At 36.3% G+C, this 17,109-nt stretch overlaps 1 protein-coding gene across 4 annotated transcripts in view; it reads left to right on the forward strand.

Moving 5' to 3' along the window:
* The window catches only part of LOC150109062 (CCR4-NOT transcription complex subunit 3-like), a 436,445-nt gene that overhangs the window by 176,933 nt on the left and 242,403 nt on the right, over window positions 1-17,109 (forward strand). For all 4 annotated transcript variants that reach the window (XM_090405199.1, XM_090405207.1, XM_090405214.1 and 1 more), the window contains one exon: window positions 582-677. In XM_090405199.1, coding sequence (XP_090261325.1) covers window positions 582-677 — 96 coding nt within the window. The remainder of the gene's footprint in view (window positions 1-581; window positions 678-17,109) is intronic.

The raw sequence follows: 17,109 nt of genomic DNA on the forward strand, positions 1-17,109 counted from the left end.
ATTTGACTTCGCATCAAATTGCCTCGGTATCCCATAATGCACAGCACACTCCCTTTCAGATCTTGAAGATATTTAATCCACAAACTTTTGTATATTTGTGTTTAGATAAAACAAAGGATGAAAACAAGAATATAATTTCTTGTCAAGTGTCTCATTTACTTTCCTTACCAATGAAAAAAACTTGTTACTATCTCTAACCTTGTAGTATTGCATCTACAATATTTTTCTACTACTTGTGTATGAAAATATGACTTCTGCCAAACATAACTTTATTGTAGGATACTAAAGCAACTTGATGTTAAGTCAACTGCTTCAGTATACAAGTAGGCTAATGGTCAAGTTATTTCACTTGCAAACTTTTGTTTAGTCATGCTTGGGTAAAATAAAAATGGGAAGGGGAATATATTTTCTTGTCAGGTATCATTTGCTTTATGCAAGTACATATGAAAATAAGTTTGCCATTTTCTGGATATTTTGATCATTAAATGCAGAAATTTTCATTTTTAATATATTGTTAAAAAAATGTGTGTGTATGTATATATATATATATATATATTGTTTTACTTTGTTTCACTATGTAGACATCAATAGCATCATTGAATATACAAGTGGACCAATTTGAATCTGAAACAGAATCTTTATTGGCAGCTTTAAAAAAGAAGAAGAATGACAAAGAAGTAAGGTCACTTTTTTTCTTTTTTCTTTTAATGATGTAATGGTCTCTTGGTCATTTTTTTTTTTCCATTGTGTGTCTGTGTGTGTAGGGGGTCTCACAAGTAAAAGTGTTATTATATTATTATGAATGTTTAAAATATTAATATCAGCAAAAATAAACTCAAAGTATGCTATATCTAGATAGTAAGGTTTTGACACATCCTTTTAACCAGTTTTTTGTGTTTTACTGTTTGGTAATTAAATGTTGGCACATTTATTTCAATCTCGGTCAGTGCAGATGTAAACTAAATTTAGTACCTGCCACAAATGGAAAATTAAAATCTTTAAATTAGGGTGCATTTGGTCTTCTCATATTTTTGTACTTAATACATATCTACTAATTCATTTTATCGCTATTCTTTTAAAAATAAAAATTATTATTCTGTGACTGCCATGTAGTCACAAGACTCATTGTGACTCCATGTCAACACTAGCCAACAGTCTATCATACCACTCTTTAAATTCATCCACAGTCTGCACATTCACCACCCTCTCAAGCAATAAATTCCATTCTTCTACCATTCTCCATGCAAAAAACTTTCATCTTACCCTTTTATTCACTACCTTTTTCAACTTCCAAGGATGATCCCTTGTCCCTGCTCCTTTCCCTCGTTCTGCCATATGGAAAAATCTCCTCAGTGTTAATAAGATAATAACCCTTCAACAGCTTAACTGTCTTGATCATATCCCACTTTTGCCTTATATCCACCAAACTCTGCAGTCTATTTTTGCATAATCAGCGTTCTGTAGTGCTAATATCATACCAAGTGAGTATGAAGCATTCCATCTGTGGATCCCAAATTTTAAAAACCTTACGTTTAGTTCCAATTAAACTGATATACCCATTCATTTGCCCAACTTTCCAGCTTATTCAAATCTTCTTGAAGAGCCAAAACATCAGTACAACACAACTTTAATTAGCATAGTTTTTAATAATAACCTTTCCAAGCTTCACATCATCTGCAGACAACTGAACATCTCTCTGTAGTCCTGTGGCAATATCATTGGCATAAAGATTGAATAGTAATGGTCCATCTGGAACTCTACTTGTAACCTTCTTGCTACCTGATACTGCTCCCCTGTATACAACTAACTTTCTGATATCTATCGGAGAGCCAGTCCAATCCACTAACCTGCTATCCAAACCCATATGATGCAACTTAAAAATCAGCTTATCCTGTGGCACCCTGTCAAACGCCTTGCAGAAATCCAAGAAAATAACAGTGAATGCCTTATCCTCATCTGTGTTCTTGTTACTCTATTATAAAAAGTAACCAGGTTACTAAAACAAGAGTACCCTTTAACAAATCCATGCTAGCCTATATAAATAATATTACCCTCATCTTCCCAATTCTGTATACGAGTTCTCCAATTTCTCCAAAATCTTACCAACTACAGAAGAAATACAAAGATACCTGTAGTTTGATATGTCCATTCACCACTCTTGTGCAATGGTATCTTACCGTCATTCTGCTCTCCAGGAACCTCTCCCATTGCAAGACTTTCATTAAACAGCCAACTTAATGGCACAGTCAGTTCCATAGCACATTCCCTTAAAACACATGAAATTCCATGTGTTTTAAGGGAATTTGCCTTATTGACATTCAGCATATTCAGTATTCGGAATACAACTTCTTCATTCACTTCGAACACTTCACCAGTCATTATTATTCTAGGAATAAAGTCTGTAGTATGAGGATGTAACACTCTAATAAAGTGATCATTAAATAGTTCAACTATGTCATCTGCTTTGGCCACCCAATTCCCATCTCCACCCAGCAAGGTTATCCATCCACTATCAGTTTTCCTCCTACTTGCTACATAGCAAAAATAACTCCTTGGGATTCTCCCTGGATAGCAGTGCCAATCTCCTCTCATATTCTAATTTTTCTCTCCTTACAATACTAGTCACTTTCCTAACCTGAGCCATATATTCCTCATGCAACTTTTCCCCACCTCTCTCTTTTATGCTTTCCATAATCTCTTTTCTTCTGAAATTTTCCTTTTATTATCTGTTTGTCTCCAAATTGCTTTATGGCCTTCACTCAAAGTATACAATCTGTCACTACTGTCAACAATTTTTTCTTAAGTATCTCCCATGCAGTAATGACCCTTCTTACTTCAAATTTTTTCATCCATTGCACTGCTGCAAGCTGGTATCTAAGTATATGATAGTTGCCTTCCTTATAATTGCACATAAATTCTTTCTGTTTTGATGCCTCCACATGCCTATTCATCCTCTTAAGTCCAGACTACATGGTCACTCTCACCATTGGAGAGCAAATATGCCATCTCAATCACAATCATAATCCTCTGATGCTCTGACCAAATCCAAAACTCTTGATCCTTGTGTTCTCTCCACCACATGCTGCCTAAGACAGTTATCCCTCAAAAAAAATGCAAAAATTGTAGTTCCTTATTATGGCATGCTGTCTCCTCTGCCTAGTTTATATCACTATAAGTTGAAGTCCCTCATAATGGTCACTCGCTTTGCCAAACTAATTTGTCTACACATTCATGCTTATCACCATCTATATTCAGTTGTCCTAGCAACATCCAACTAAATATCTTGTCCTATAACCATCCATCTCTCATCATATACTCTCAAAGCCATTAGTGCTATTTCTACTGAGATTCTCCACGCTGAGAGTGCACAGTTAATCTCTTATCATGAGTAACACTCCACCACCACCACCACTATATTTACCAGTATTCTTATAGTGTATTGCTAGTATTCTTATAGCCATTATTACTCCACCTGGCTCTGTAATATAGTGTACACCCTCTCATTTCTCAAGCCACTATCCCCACATGATGCTATTGCTGCAACATTCCACCTGTGTAAGGTCTAGTTTCCCTGTTCCAAAATACTCACTTGCCCAGAAAACAATCTTTCCAAATGCCTGCACCCGTCTGCATTCAAATGTAATCTATTTCTTGCATACAGCTCTCTTCTTTCCTCAAACGTACTCCACACATCCATGTATTCCAGACCTCTTTTCCAGACATTCTTGCTATCATCTCATTCATTATTATTGCCCTCCTTCTCCACTCTTCGTTATCACAATGGGGGAACACATTCACTGTCTTTCCTCAGACACATTTCTGCTGCACCATCTCTAACATAAACTTCAAATCTCGCATTATGCAATTCACACTACCTTTCAGGTTATTCGTCCCAACCATTACTGTCATCTCTTCCACATTTTCACCTGCTCTTCACTGCCAGTGCCACACTCTCTGCCATTCCACCAGGCAAGTACTTCTCTGCCACTCTACTCTCAAATCATTGAATCTCCATATATGAACCTCGGAACAGATTCATTTATCCTTCTCTCACTGGCATCCCTGACTGTTATGGCTTCTAGTCTCTTTCTTGTTTCTCTCCCACTCCCCCTTCTCCTCCATCCTTTGTTTCCACACTCTCTCGACTTTCTGCATTTTCCTCTCTTCCCCTGTCTCTCCCATTCTCTTGCTTTCCTCCCCCTCTCTCTCCCCCCCTTTGCTCTCTGATGTCTTTCTCTTACACCTGCTTTTGTTCCTCTTACACTAGCCAACTTCTCTATCCTCCCAAGATCTTCATTCACCCTCCTTAACTCAATCTTATCTTCATTCCTTCCATCTCCTTTCTCAGCAGTTCTGTTTCTCTCTCCACACATTTTCACACTTTCAGTTTACGTTCACACACACACACACACACACACACACACACGGCCATCAGACAAACCATCTCTGTCTGCTAAATTGCCCAAGGCTAAATTCATATATACGTCTGTACCATTCGCTCCACCCTGCAACACTGCTGACATCCACAAACTAAAAATCACCTGTTTCCGAAAGCACTATCTCTGCCTCCGCTAAATCCCGAAGCACTATCTCTGCCTCCACTAAATCCCAAAACACTATCTCCACCTTTCCTAAATCCTGAGATCAAGACACTTATGTTTCCCAGCACCTCCCACTGCTTACATTTCATGCACACATGCATATTCCCATCTCGTACCTGTCACATTTTTAAACAACAGGATGCATACATACTGCATGTGTAGCAAGCTACAAAATCATCAACTATGCTATGAATAACATAGTCTTCAAATGGTGGGGAGGGAGATAGGCGTAGTGCTATAACTGATGACCACTATGCTGAATACAATCGATACACGTGGAGACAATACTGAGAAAGTAAAATCCTAACAAAATACCACACAGCTATTCCAAAAAAAAAAAAAAAAAAAAAAAAAAAATTGTCATTTCGAATAGTGCAAACTGAAAAACCAGTATTGTCACGAAGTAAACACAATCATATCTTTCCTTACTGCTAATACTTATCTTTCTTTTTAACAGCTCACATTGCACATCACATCCATCTTTGTGCACTAGCTTGGCTATTAGCTCTCCGGCCAGTTAGAAAGCCGACTGCCAACTTTGCCAATCACTGCCTCCACCTCATCTTGACTAATGCAGACTAGTGATTCATCGCTAGTTTTTAAATTTTTTAATTACAGACCAAACATTTAATTCATTATGAAGATTTCAGGTAAATTACATTAATTTGAACTAATGCAACATTTCAAAATTTAAATATTAAGTCTGGATTTTCTTTTTTATAACTTCGCACTCTTAAAATTCTTTGTCTTCATTTGTACTTTTCAGTGTTATTTTATTTTATTTTGATGCACAGTTCCAAATTACACTCCTGTGTTCTGCCATGGATATAAAGTTTTCTGCCCTTTCTTTTGTTCTGTTTCTCACTGTTTTTCTTTGTTTACTGACCTTAGCTACATATTTCTTCTTCCTTTTTTTTCCTTCTAATTTTAATGCAAAATGTACATAATTTTATGTAGCACTTCCCACAAAATTTCTTCCAACAGCTGTATTTTGTGAGATAATTTGTGAGGAAATTCAGTTTGCTGTTGTTTGCAATGGTGAACTGAATTTCTGAATTTTACTGTTTGCAATAACGAGCTTAAATTAGTTGGTTCTGTGGGACTTAGGCTCAGTCTTTTCCCTAGTTGTTATAGTGGTGGCTACTATACTGAAGTGGTGCAGTTGAGATTTTTCCAGATATTCAGACTCTGTTGCATACCATACTTCATTGAAATATCTATTCACCTTGCTTCTTTACTAAAAGATTTAATGTTAAGACTGCTCACAAATCATTTCAAAACTAAAAAACCCTCTGAGGATTCCTAAAGACTATACCTTTCCAAAAATACCCAGATGTTGTGTGTGTGTGTGTGTGTGTGTGTGTGTGTGTGTGTGTGTGTGTGTGTGTGTGTGTGTGTGTGTGTGTGTGTGTACAAAATATGCTGTCCTTGCAAAAAGCCTTATATATTGGTCAAACTAGAAGAAATTATGTAATTTAGAAGGATGAACATTATAGTGATGTTGCATATGAAACACAAAGATCAGATATATCATATTTGCAAAACTATACTATGGACTGTGAACACAGCTGCCCACCTTGTTATGTTTAGAATGCAGTTTTTAGGACATTATTTTAAGGAGTCAAGTGTATTTGCATATGGAATTCTTGATAGGAATCAAGACTTGATTTTTATGAAGTATGGAAAACGATGCCTTTGGATATTTCAAATCTCAATGCTTCCAACAATTATCAGAAGGAGATGTATATAAAGTACTTGTATTATCTGTTATTATTGTCTGCATATGCATCATAATAGTTTGCTCGTTACCAAGTAGAATTTAATCATCAAGTGATTACTGTACACTGACATTGTTATTACGCACTTCCTTAATAAGATTGGCAACAACACAATCTCTGCTAAATAATATAGTGGTTTTTATAGCCACCTAACATGCGGAAGGTCCTAGGTTTGATTCCTGGCTCGCACACATACTTTGAGTCAGCCTAGTTGGCTGAATGGATAGGGTACCTGCTATCCAACTAACCTACAGGCTGTTGGTTCAAACTCCACTGTGGACATGAATATTTGGGAATGTCTGTGGGTGGTAAATAAATTTCATCACCCAGTGTGAGCCTACTACACTGCTTATTACATGCCAAAATAATAGTGTACTATGGGTTTCCAATTTTCAGGAGTGAAATTTATTATTATTATTACATGATACCTCTAGGGAGCCCAAAGACTCGTCGAGGGAGGGCACCTACTCTACAGTTCTGTCTCCACCAACTACGACGAACCGCAACTACCATCATTATCTACACCAATGCCACCTACCGCCCATAACCACCACCAACTAGTATTTCACAGACGATCACAAACTTCCATGCCCATGGCGGGATTCGAACCTGCAACATTTTGGCTGAAGAGTGGATATGCTAACCACTCGGCCAACAAGGCACATTTAAAAAAAAAAAAAAAAAAAAAAAAGTAGAGAAAAAGAATAAAATGTTTTTTTTTTTTTTTTTTTTTTTTTTTTTTATAGAAATGTTCTTTTACTCATGCTTTTATTAAAAAAATAATAAATAAGAAATTACATGAATTATGTACTAATGGATAAGGAATTCACTATTTCTTAGTTGTTGTCAATAGCCATAACACAACATTTCCTGCATCTTCAGCTCTGCAAAATAAATCTGCCTATTTATGATATGTCCTATTAGTGTCAGGACAAAATTAAAATCTTCTTTATTGGTTATCCACATGTGAACATTGAGGATATATATAACTGGACCTAGAGATGCAAAGAAAAATTTTGAATAACCATTTCTGTTATAATGGAATTTGCAACACTAGTTCCTTCACAAACATTACTGTGCAAGACCAGTAGACGATAGATTTAATTTCAGACAAACTGTGTTTTATATATATATACAGGGTGTTCGGGATAAATTTGACAGTTTCGTAAGGAAAAAGAAAATCTTCTTTGTATCTATTAAATTTAATGAATTGACAAAAAAAACATTACAGGCAGAGTTAATTACAATACTATCAACAAGATTTACTCAAAATAACCACCATTAGCATCGATCACAGCTTCAATTCTGCTTCGGAACCTCGAACAAGCTAATGCTACAGTCTCCCTGGGAAGGGCCGCAAAAACTGTTTTAATTTTATCCATTAACTGGGCTTTTGTATTACTGGAAGTGCGATTGGTGTCTTTTTCAACTGCGCCCCATACAAAATAATCCATGGGGTTAAGGTCTGGGGAGTTTGGAGGCCAAACATTTGGACTGGTGAAGTCGTAGAAATTTTCAGACAACCATTTTTGACTTTTCCCAGAGGTGTGGCAAGGGGCCGAATCCTGCTGCCATACATACGGCCTACCATTGGCTACCCTTGTTATCCAGGGCTTGACTACAGTTAGCAACTCCATGAACAAAGCCCGAATTCCAATGCCAGGGTTCTTCAACACCTGTTCCTGCAGATTTGCGAGGAATTCTGCTGTACGAACGCAATCAGATCGTCTGCTAGGGATCTTTCTTCTTGCTACATCCTCGTAGTCACCATTGCAAGTCTCTAGTTCATGCCTGATTGTTTTTACTGTATTCAGGGAGCATTGGGCAGCAGTCGTAATATCCTTATTTTGATGGCGGGCATGAATCATCATGATACAAGTTATTCTCTTCCATGATTCAGGTGGGTTCCAGCTATCCATCCTTTCTGACATCTTGTATATGAATGAAGAAGGGTCCAAACTTTTAAATGAAGAGAAGTGTGTGTTAATACATGTAACTTACGGAAAAATATAATTAATTATAAATATGTCAAATTTATCCCGAACACCCTGTATATATATATATATATGTGTGTGTGTGTGTGTGTGTGTGTGTGTGTGTGTGGAATATATGCAGATATATATATATATATACGGAGACAAGCTATATTACATTTCAGACAATATGCCAAAGAGACAACGATTTGATCAGCAGTTATTCTACTGGCCTGACCTCTAGTGAGAATAAATAAATAAAAATTTTAAAAAAATGAAATAACTACATCAAAGCTATATTCTGTTTATAACATCATCAGAGAACAATTTCATATAGATAGTTTTATTACAGCAAAAGTGGTGTTCTAATTTAACGTGAGAGTATAACAAGGATTTGTATTTAAGTTTTGTTGGTCTGGAAAAGATATATGAAGGTACCAAGAGAAAAACTTTTCAAAACATTGCAGTTATGTGGTGTAAATGGGACATTGTTGTGCAATACACAGTCTACATTTAAATTGTAAATTACAGATAAAATTGATAAAGATACAGGAAGATGGTTTGACATAAGATTAGATGTGAGGTAAGAGTGTAGACTCTCTCTACTATTATTCTTAATTTATGTGAATCATATAGATTTTTTTTTCATAATCAAAAGCAAATGGCATTAAACCTGTTAGCAAAATTGGATATATTAATCTGTACTCATTATTTTATGCAGATGATGTTATACTTCTAAATAAATCCAGTACAAGTTTTCAGGATTCTTTACTAAATTAAATAACCAACTATTATAACAAATACAGCATGAATGTCAGCAATAAAAAGACAAATTGTGCAAATAGTCAGGAACATTTTAAACATCAGCTGCATCCTGAGAATCTATAAAACTAAAACATTTCAACAATATAGGCATAGTTTTTAGTGAAGATTCCAAATTAAAGATGGAAATAGAGCTTATTGGAGGCCTGACATTTGTTGAAAAGGTTCCTAGTTGGGTCTCTAGGACAGGATTTCTGGACTGTATACATAAATAAAAAATGTGGAGTAGAAAAAATCCTTAGTTTGTCCATGGTCTTAATATACTATCTGTTTATGACCTTTCTTGAATGGGAGTCGATTAAATTTGAATGAAATAAAAGAAAACTTAGTCAAAACATGAAACTAGCAGCATACAAGACCATGTTCAAGCAAATTTTAACTTATGGATTGAGGGTTGGGTTAGATGTAAATGACTTGATGAAAGACTGGAGACGATACATATGAGAGTTCTTAGAAAAATTATGGGAGTGAACAGATAGCACCAGTGGCAAAATCAAGATATTAAGGAAGAAATTTGGCATTGTTAGCATTCAGGAATGTGTGAGCAGAGCTAACTTTAGTAGCATGGTCATATGGTAAGGCTGGAGGAAAGGTGTTAGCAAAGTAGGTGTTTAATGCCATGATGTCAAGGAAGAGATCCAAAGGAAGACCAAGATATAGGTGGATGGACAGTTTTGCAATAAATACTCTTTCTACTGGTAACCATCCATTTGCATGTTTATCGGGAGAGAGAGAGAGAGGTCTGTACAGGTTAATATGCAATGGGGAGATTATGAGAACCGTGTAGCTGTAATAGCACTTCATAAGATTGGAATGCAGCCACCTGTTATTTTCAACACACTAAAAACAACTCAGGATCAGTAAGATTTGTGTATCAGACTACAGAAGAATCTAACCACCTATAGGACGCAGTTTTTGAGGGCATGCCTCTGCTGTAATCCTGTGAGAACACGGAAGGTGATGTTACAAGAGATGAGTGCTTCGCAGAGAACAATGTCAGATGTACTCACTGATGAACTGAGGGTGAGAGCCTATCATCATTCTACTGGACACTTCCTAACACCACAACTTATGTGGCAGAGGGTGATAAAATCAAAGGCACTTCTTTGGCGGTACGTGAACAACAGACACAGAGATATCCTCTTCACATATGAGATTTTCACCATTGAAGAATTGTTTAACTGCCAAAACGATTGGATATATGCCCCAGCTGGTCGCAGCATGTGCCATAATTCCCAGGATTCATGAGAGAGATCATTACCCTGTCAGTGATGGTTTGGTGGTGGTGGTGGTTGGGGTAACATATCAAGGAGTATCCAAGCTGCATTTCAGCGAAAAAGGGATCAAAACCTCTGCCAAAGTGTATCAAGACACCATGCTTGAATCTGTGCCCAACCACATATCACCATCTTATTGCCATCTGAAAGTCCCTATCTGAATCTGTTGGACTTCAAATTGTGATCAAAGCTTGAGAGATTAACCTGCAAGAAATGACACCCAGCATCGCCAGCCTGAAGGTGGATTTGAAATTAGCAGTGGCAGAGTTTTTGGGATGTTGTGCATGCCACAGTCGATATGTGACTTCACAGACTTCTGGCATTGAAGACCAAAGGGGGATATTTCGAATTGAGTGCTGCTATATGCACATTATACATGTGGTTTGTATGTCCCTAAAGCTGTAAATGATTTACTGAGAGATTAAAGGTTTATGTGCTGTTTAAGTTATAATAGTATAAACATAAAGAAGGGCCATTCTGGAGGAAAGAACATAAAATCTTTATTTACCTTTCCACCTGTAACCTTGATGGATTATTCCATACAGCCGAAATCTGCAATGGTCACAACAAAATGTGGGACTAGTGTATGTGTGGACAGCAAACTGATGTTTTCTCCTTTAGTTATTCAGTTATTTATTTTTATTTTTTTCGGATGCTCTGAAAAAAATAAAAATAAATAAATGAATGATGTAGACTGATCTCTGTCTTTCTCTCTCACATCACCATAAATTATGTGAAGAAAAAATATATATTGCATTCCTGTTTATGATTTAAGATTTAACTAAAAATCGGGTGTCAAAATTAGAAAGATATTTAATTTATAGGCACTGTAAAAAAAAAGCAAAAATATTTGCTTCCTTCTTGATTGAGATATAATATAAAATAAAAATTAAATCCTCTAATGCTTTTATTCCCCAGAGAAATAAGGGATGCTCCTTTTATCCTTTCTGCAACAAACTTTTTTGGAAGATTGCAAGAAAGCATGTTTCCACTCTTAATATTCGCAGGTAAATGAGCCCACACCTATTTGTGATTTCATCAGGGAAAGAGAGAGTACTTCTTCAAACTGCCTCTGTCCCTTAGGACAAGTAGAGTCCCCTTATTAGACGTCATGATGAAGCAATGCAGCTCACACATCACTCTGCTACCATTAAGGGTAAGCATTTCTGGCTGTAGATCTGTGGGGCTGGTTTATCTGTTCTGTGGGATGGAAAAAAACAGAGTTTCTGGGAGGGGAAACAGCTGTATGAGATTAGTTAACTCACTATTTGATCGAAAAGTCATGGTTAAGGATCCTCACATCATCGATGGAATTGAACCCTAGTCTCTCCTACCACAAGACTGGGAGTATGACTACAGCCAAAATAGTGGATTTCTGCAGTCAATTTTTTTATTTTTTATTGCAATGTTAAAAGCCAGTTACTAGGGAAAATCTTACTTGCCTGTTCCAAAGATCATTTAACTCAGGACAGGTTAATAAAAATACCTATCAAAACTTTTCCTAGTTGGAAGCTAAATTCAGCAGGCTTCATATATTTTCATTCATTTTTCATTTCATTTTCATTCATATATTTCAGTCATTAATAATAGAAAGACTATTTTATTTTGACTTATCCATTGGCAGAGTGATTCAGTTAGGTTATCAGTTTATGCAATCAGTATTCTTTGCGCCCACTTGTAGAAATAACAGTTTAATTTTTGCACTTACATTGAATCATTTAGTGTTGGAAAGATAATATGTAATAATTCTAGAAACAAAAAATATGTGCATGTATTCATCAGTCAATAAACAGTACTATTTGAATAGCAAGTAACATAAGCACAAACCTTATGCTTAGTCAAAAAACAAGCTTACATATGCTACCATATCGTTACTTCTAGTGTCCAGGTAATACTCATAAGAAAATCAGCTCAGAACTGGCATTTTTAATCATTTTACATTATAAATTTATCTAGTTTCTCATCGTCGTCATCATCATTAAATTCCTACCATGTACCCTCGAGGGGTGTACACGATATGATAGTACTACATGAAAAAAATTACATCATTATTAATTTCCTATCTACAATTTTCCTCCAAATCAGTCTGTTACTTGTCAAGACTCCAACATTGCCAGATCTTATATTTCTATCGTCTAAGGCACTTTGTACTGTATCAATCCACCTATATCTTGGTCTTCCTCTGGGTCGTTTTGCTGCCAACCTGGCAGAGAACACTTGTTTTGTTAATCTTTCCTCGCCCATTCTGTTTAAGTGACCATACCACCTGAGATTAGCTCTGCTAATGCATTCCTGGATGCTGACAATGTCAAGTTATTTCCTAATATCCTCGTTTTTAATATGATATTGCTATTGATGCCATCTGTTCACGCCTATAATCTTTCTCAGGACTCTCATATCTGTGGTCTCTAGTCTTTGGTCAAGTGTTTTACTTCTGACCCAGCTCTCAGATCCATAAGTTAAAACTAGTTTGAACACTGTCTTGTATACAGCTAATTGAGTGTTCCGACTAATTTCTCTCTTATTCCATATGAATTTATTCAATTGACTTCCCGCCATACCAGCTTTGCTGATTCTGTTGTCTATTTCTATATTTAATTTACCATCTTCAGTAAAAATCGTGCGTAAATAGCTGAATGTTTTACTTGTTCCACAGGTTCTAGATTCACAACACAGTTGACATTTTCAATGATTCTGCCTGTTTTCATTGTCTTTGTCTTTTTATTGCTGACCTTCATACCATATCTATTACAACAGCTATTCAGTTTAGTCAGAGAATCTTGCAGACTTGTAGTGGATTTATTTAGAAGTATAACATCATCTGCATAAAGTAAAGAGCTGACATTAACATCTCCAATTTTGATATCATGTTTAATACCACTTTCCTTCATAATGTGATTCATATAGATAATGAATAACAGAGGGGATAATGTACATCCTTGTCTCACACCAGATCTAACATTAAACCGTCTTCCTGTACTTCCTTCAATTCTAACTGCTGACTTACAACTCAAATAAAGACTAAGTATTGCTTAATATAATGCCCCATTGACAGCATATAACTGAAGCGTATATTGAATAGCTTCTCTCTTGTCACCTTGTCATATGCCTTTTCCAAATCGATAAAACTTAAATATAGATCTTTGTTATATTCCCACCCTTTCTTGACTATTTGTAGTAAAGTGAAGATCTGATCCTCACAGCCTCTATTTGGCCTGAATCCAGCTTGTTCTTCACCAAGCTTTTCTTCCACAATTCTTCTCAACCGTTTTGCAAGTATACTGGCATAACTCTTACCAGGAGCACTCAGTAGGGAAATACCTCTGTAATTCTCACATTCAGTTTTATTTCCCTTTTTATATATGGGTACTATGAGAGCTCTACTCCAATCATCAGGAATTCGACCCTCTGTCCAGGCTTTCTGAACTATGCAGTGCAGCCACTGTAAGACTTTATACCACCATACTTCAGCATTTCTGGTCGAATATCATCTACTCCTGCTGCCTTTCCACATTTCAAGCCTTTGATGACTTTTTTTTCTACTTCAAGTATGGATATGTATTCCTGACTGCATGCCCGGTCAGTGTTTTTTATCACTGTACTGTCATCACTGCTTGTTTCATTTAGCAGTTTTTCAAAGTAATTACTCCATACTTCAAGGATATCTTTTTCTCCCATTTTCATGTCACCTTTATCATCTCTAACTCCTTTTGCAGCACTCTTTCCTCCATTCCTAAGCTTCTTCTACAACCTCCAGAATATTTTGCCACCTTCTTGATATTTATTTTCTATATTCTTGCCAAAGTCCTCCCATGACTTTTATTTAGCTAGTTTTACACAGTGTTTAGCATTCTTCCATTTGTCTCTATATTCTCTACGAGCACAAGCTGACTTATTTGACAGGAACTTTTGATATGCTTTCTTCTTTTCCTTCACTGCCTCTTTAACTTCCTGTGTCCACCAGGGAGTTCTGATTTTTTTATCCTTACAGACAACCTCACCACATGCCTCTCTGGCAGAATCAATCAATGTTTTCTTCAGAGTTTGCCACTGAATCTCCAAAGTCTGATTCCTGTTCTCTTTCATTTTTTCTTCAATAATCTTTGTGTATTTTAGTCTATAGTTCACATTTGAGAGCTGCTCAACTTTTATTCGCTTTAAAACTTTCTTACATGTTATTCTTTTCAATATGAAATTCAATTTAATCTTGCTGAAGACTAAATAGTGATCACTTCCAATTGCAAATCCTCTGTACACTCTGGTGTCCTGCACCAGGGAGAAAACATCACTATCAACAATAACATAGTCTTCCTAGCCTCTTCTCTCCATGTGAATTTGTGCACATTTTTATGTTGGAACATGGTGTTAGTAATAACCAGTCTATGTCCTGAGCAGAATTCCAACAGATATTTGCCATTATTATTAGCTTTGCTCTTTTCTCCAAATTTTCCCAAAATATTTTTGTATGTCTCACAATCATTTCCTACTCTGTTATTTAGATCCCCAACAAGGACCAACTTTTCATTTTTCATTGTGTCAGTTGATTTTTCTAAAGCCTCAAAAAATTCCTCCACTTCTACCTTAGTAGAACCTTCTGTGGGACCATAGACACAAATAAGTCTCATTGTCCAGTTCCCCATTCTCATGTTTGCCCACATTACTCTACTTGAGACTGACTGCCATTCAAGAAGATTAGCCTCGTATTTTGTGTTGAATACTATGGTTACTCCTTCTTTTCCTTGATTGTCATTTCCTGAATATAACATTTTGTATTATTGCTCAGAAAGATCTCACCAGTTTTGGTCTTTTTTGTTTCAGTCACCCCTATTATGTCGATCTGGTACTTATCTAATTCCTCAGCTAGCTCCATTTCTTTGCCATTCAGGCTTCTTACGTTGATAGTACCGATCTTTAACTCTGCTGATGTTGAGTTGGGGTTTGTTTTCAGATTTGTTCCAGTAGCTGACTTTTCACTGTTCGCCCTGGTTCCCTGGCGAAAACAACGGGGGCCTTGTTTAACCGGGCGACGCCCCAGCCGGCATGAAATTTTGTCATGTCGTACCATTATTTTTTATTTTGGTTTAACCAATAAGAATACAATTTGGTCGGCTAAATCCCAAATTGCCAGCCCATCCTCGTTCGTTCAGTATCCAAGTAGATACCCAACAGGGTGCACCATGAGAGGGTGAGGATTGGACATTAGGTCAGAAGCCCTGGTCGGTTCTCCGCATTCCTTTAAAGGCTATGTGGAGGTCTCCTCTCAGTTATACAGCTTTGACCCTTAAGCATCCCTTAGTTTGTCATTAACACTAAAAATAAGACAACAAATTTACATAGCGGCCCCTGAAACAGCACCGTATTATACAGTAGGCAGTGGACCTTTCAGCAGTACTCAGCCCGTGCACACGAGTGGAGGACCGCACAACAGTGGTTGGAGGCGACTGTGCCCGACTGCATATCACCGTCTGATTGGCCAACTGGAAGTCTGATCTGAATCCTTTGGACTTCAAATTGTGGTCAGAACTTGAGAGAGAGTAGCCTGCAAGAAATAATAACCCCAGCATTGCCAGCCTGAATGTCAATTTGGGGTAAGCAGTGGTGCATTTCTGTTGAATGCAGCCACCTGTTATTTTCAACACACTAAAAACAACTCAGGATCAGTAGGATTTGTGTATCAGACTACAAATTTTCTTCTGTAGTCTGATAACAATGCCTGCCCCTATCGATATGTGGCCTCGCAGACTTCTGGCATGCATGAAAGCAAAAGGGAGATATTTTGAACATTGAGCTATATGTACATTATACATGTGACTTGTATGTGCTGAAAGCTGTAAATGATTTACTGATAGATTAAAGGTTTATGCACTGTTCAAATTGTATCGGTATTTATGGCTGGACTAGTTTGAAGTGCCGTAAAAGACTGAAATATTAAATATGACAATATTTAGTTCATATATTGCAGATATAGTGCAGATAGTGGAATAATTTAAAAGTTAGTACTACATGAAAAATTTATATTATTACTATCGTAGATATCCTGTATGCTCCTTTAAAGTATTACATATCAGAAATTTGATTTGAAAAATTGGGGAGGGAAAAACAAGTGTAAAGTGAAGAACCAAGTAATGCAAGGATAAGAATATAATCACATAAAATATTAAATTATGAGGTGTGAATACAGGTAAACCCCAACTTGCAAATATGTCATTCTTTTGTTTTAGATGAATATTGTTAATTTTTTTTAATGTTTCTGCAATAAAAGTACAGTATAAATGAATAATTCAACATAATGTATTCTAATTAATCAGTTAGATTAACTAAGCGTGCCTTTTTTTTTTTATTCCTTGATCAGAAAAAAATAGAGTAATTTTTGTAACTATTAGTGCATAACTGATATGAAATTATTTTTGTATTAATTATTATGAAAGGTAATTATCTGTTTTTTTTTACAATAAACAGAATATTCAATATGATATAGAAAGGGGATGGAATTACAGACTAAACATTTTCTGTTGCAGTAAACTCCAGTGTAAAAAATTTGTAAGAATGGGTTTCTACGTTCATTACATGAATGCTGGTTGAGGGGGGGGGGTCCTCAGTTTTTAGCCATGCAATGTACATAAGTACGAATTCTTCATGTGTAGAATTTCTCCTGTAT

This window comes from Typopeltis vanoorti, chromosome 2, assembly GCF_054136105.1.
Source record: "Typopeltis vanoorti isolate ZY-2024b chromosome 2, IOZ_Tvanoo_1.0, whole genome shotgun sequence".
NCBI classification, from domain to species: Eukaryota; Metazoa; Arthropoda; class Arachnida; order Uropygi; family Thelyphonidae; genus Typopeltis; species Typopeltis vanoorti.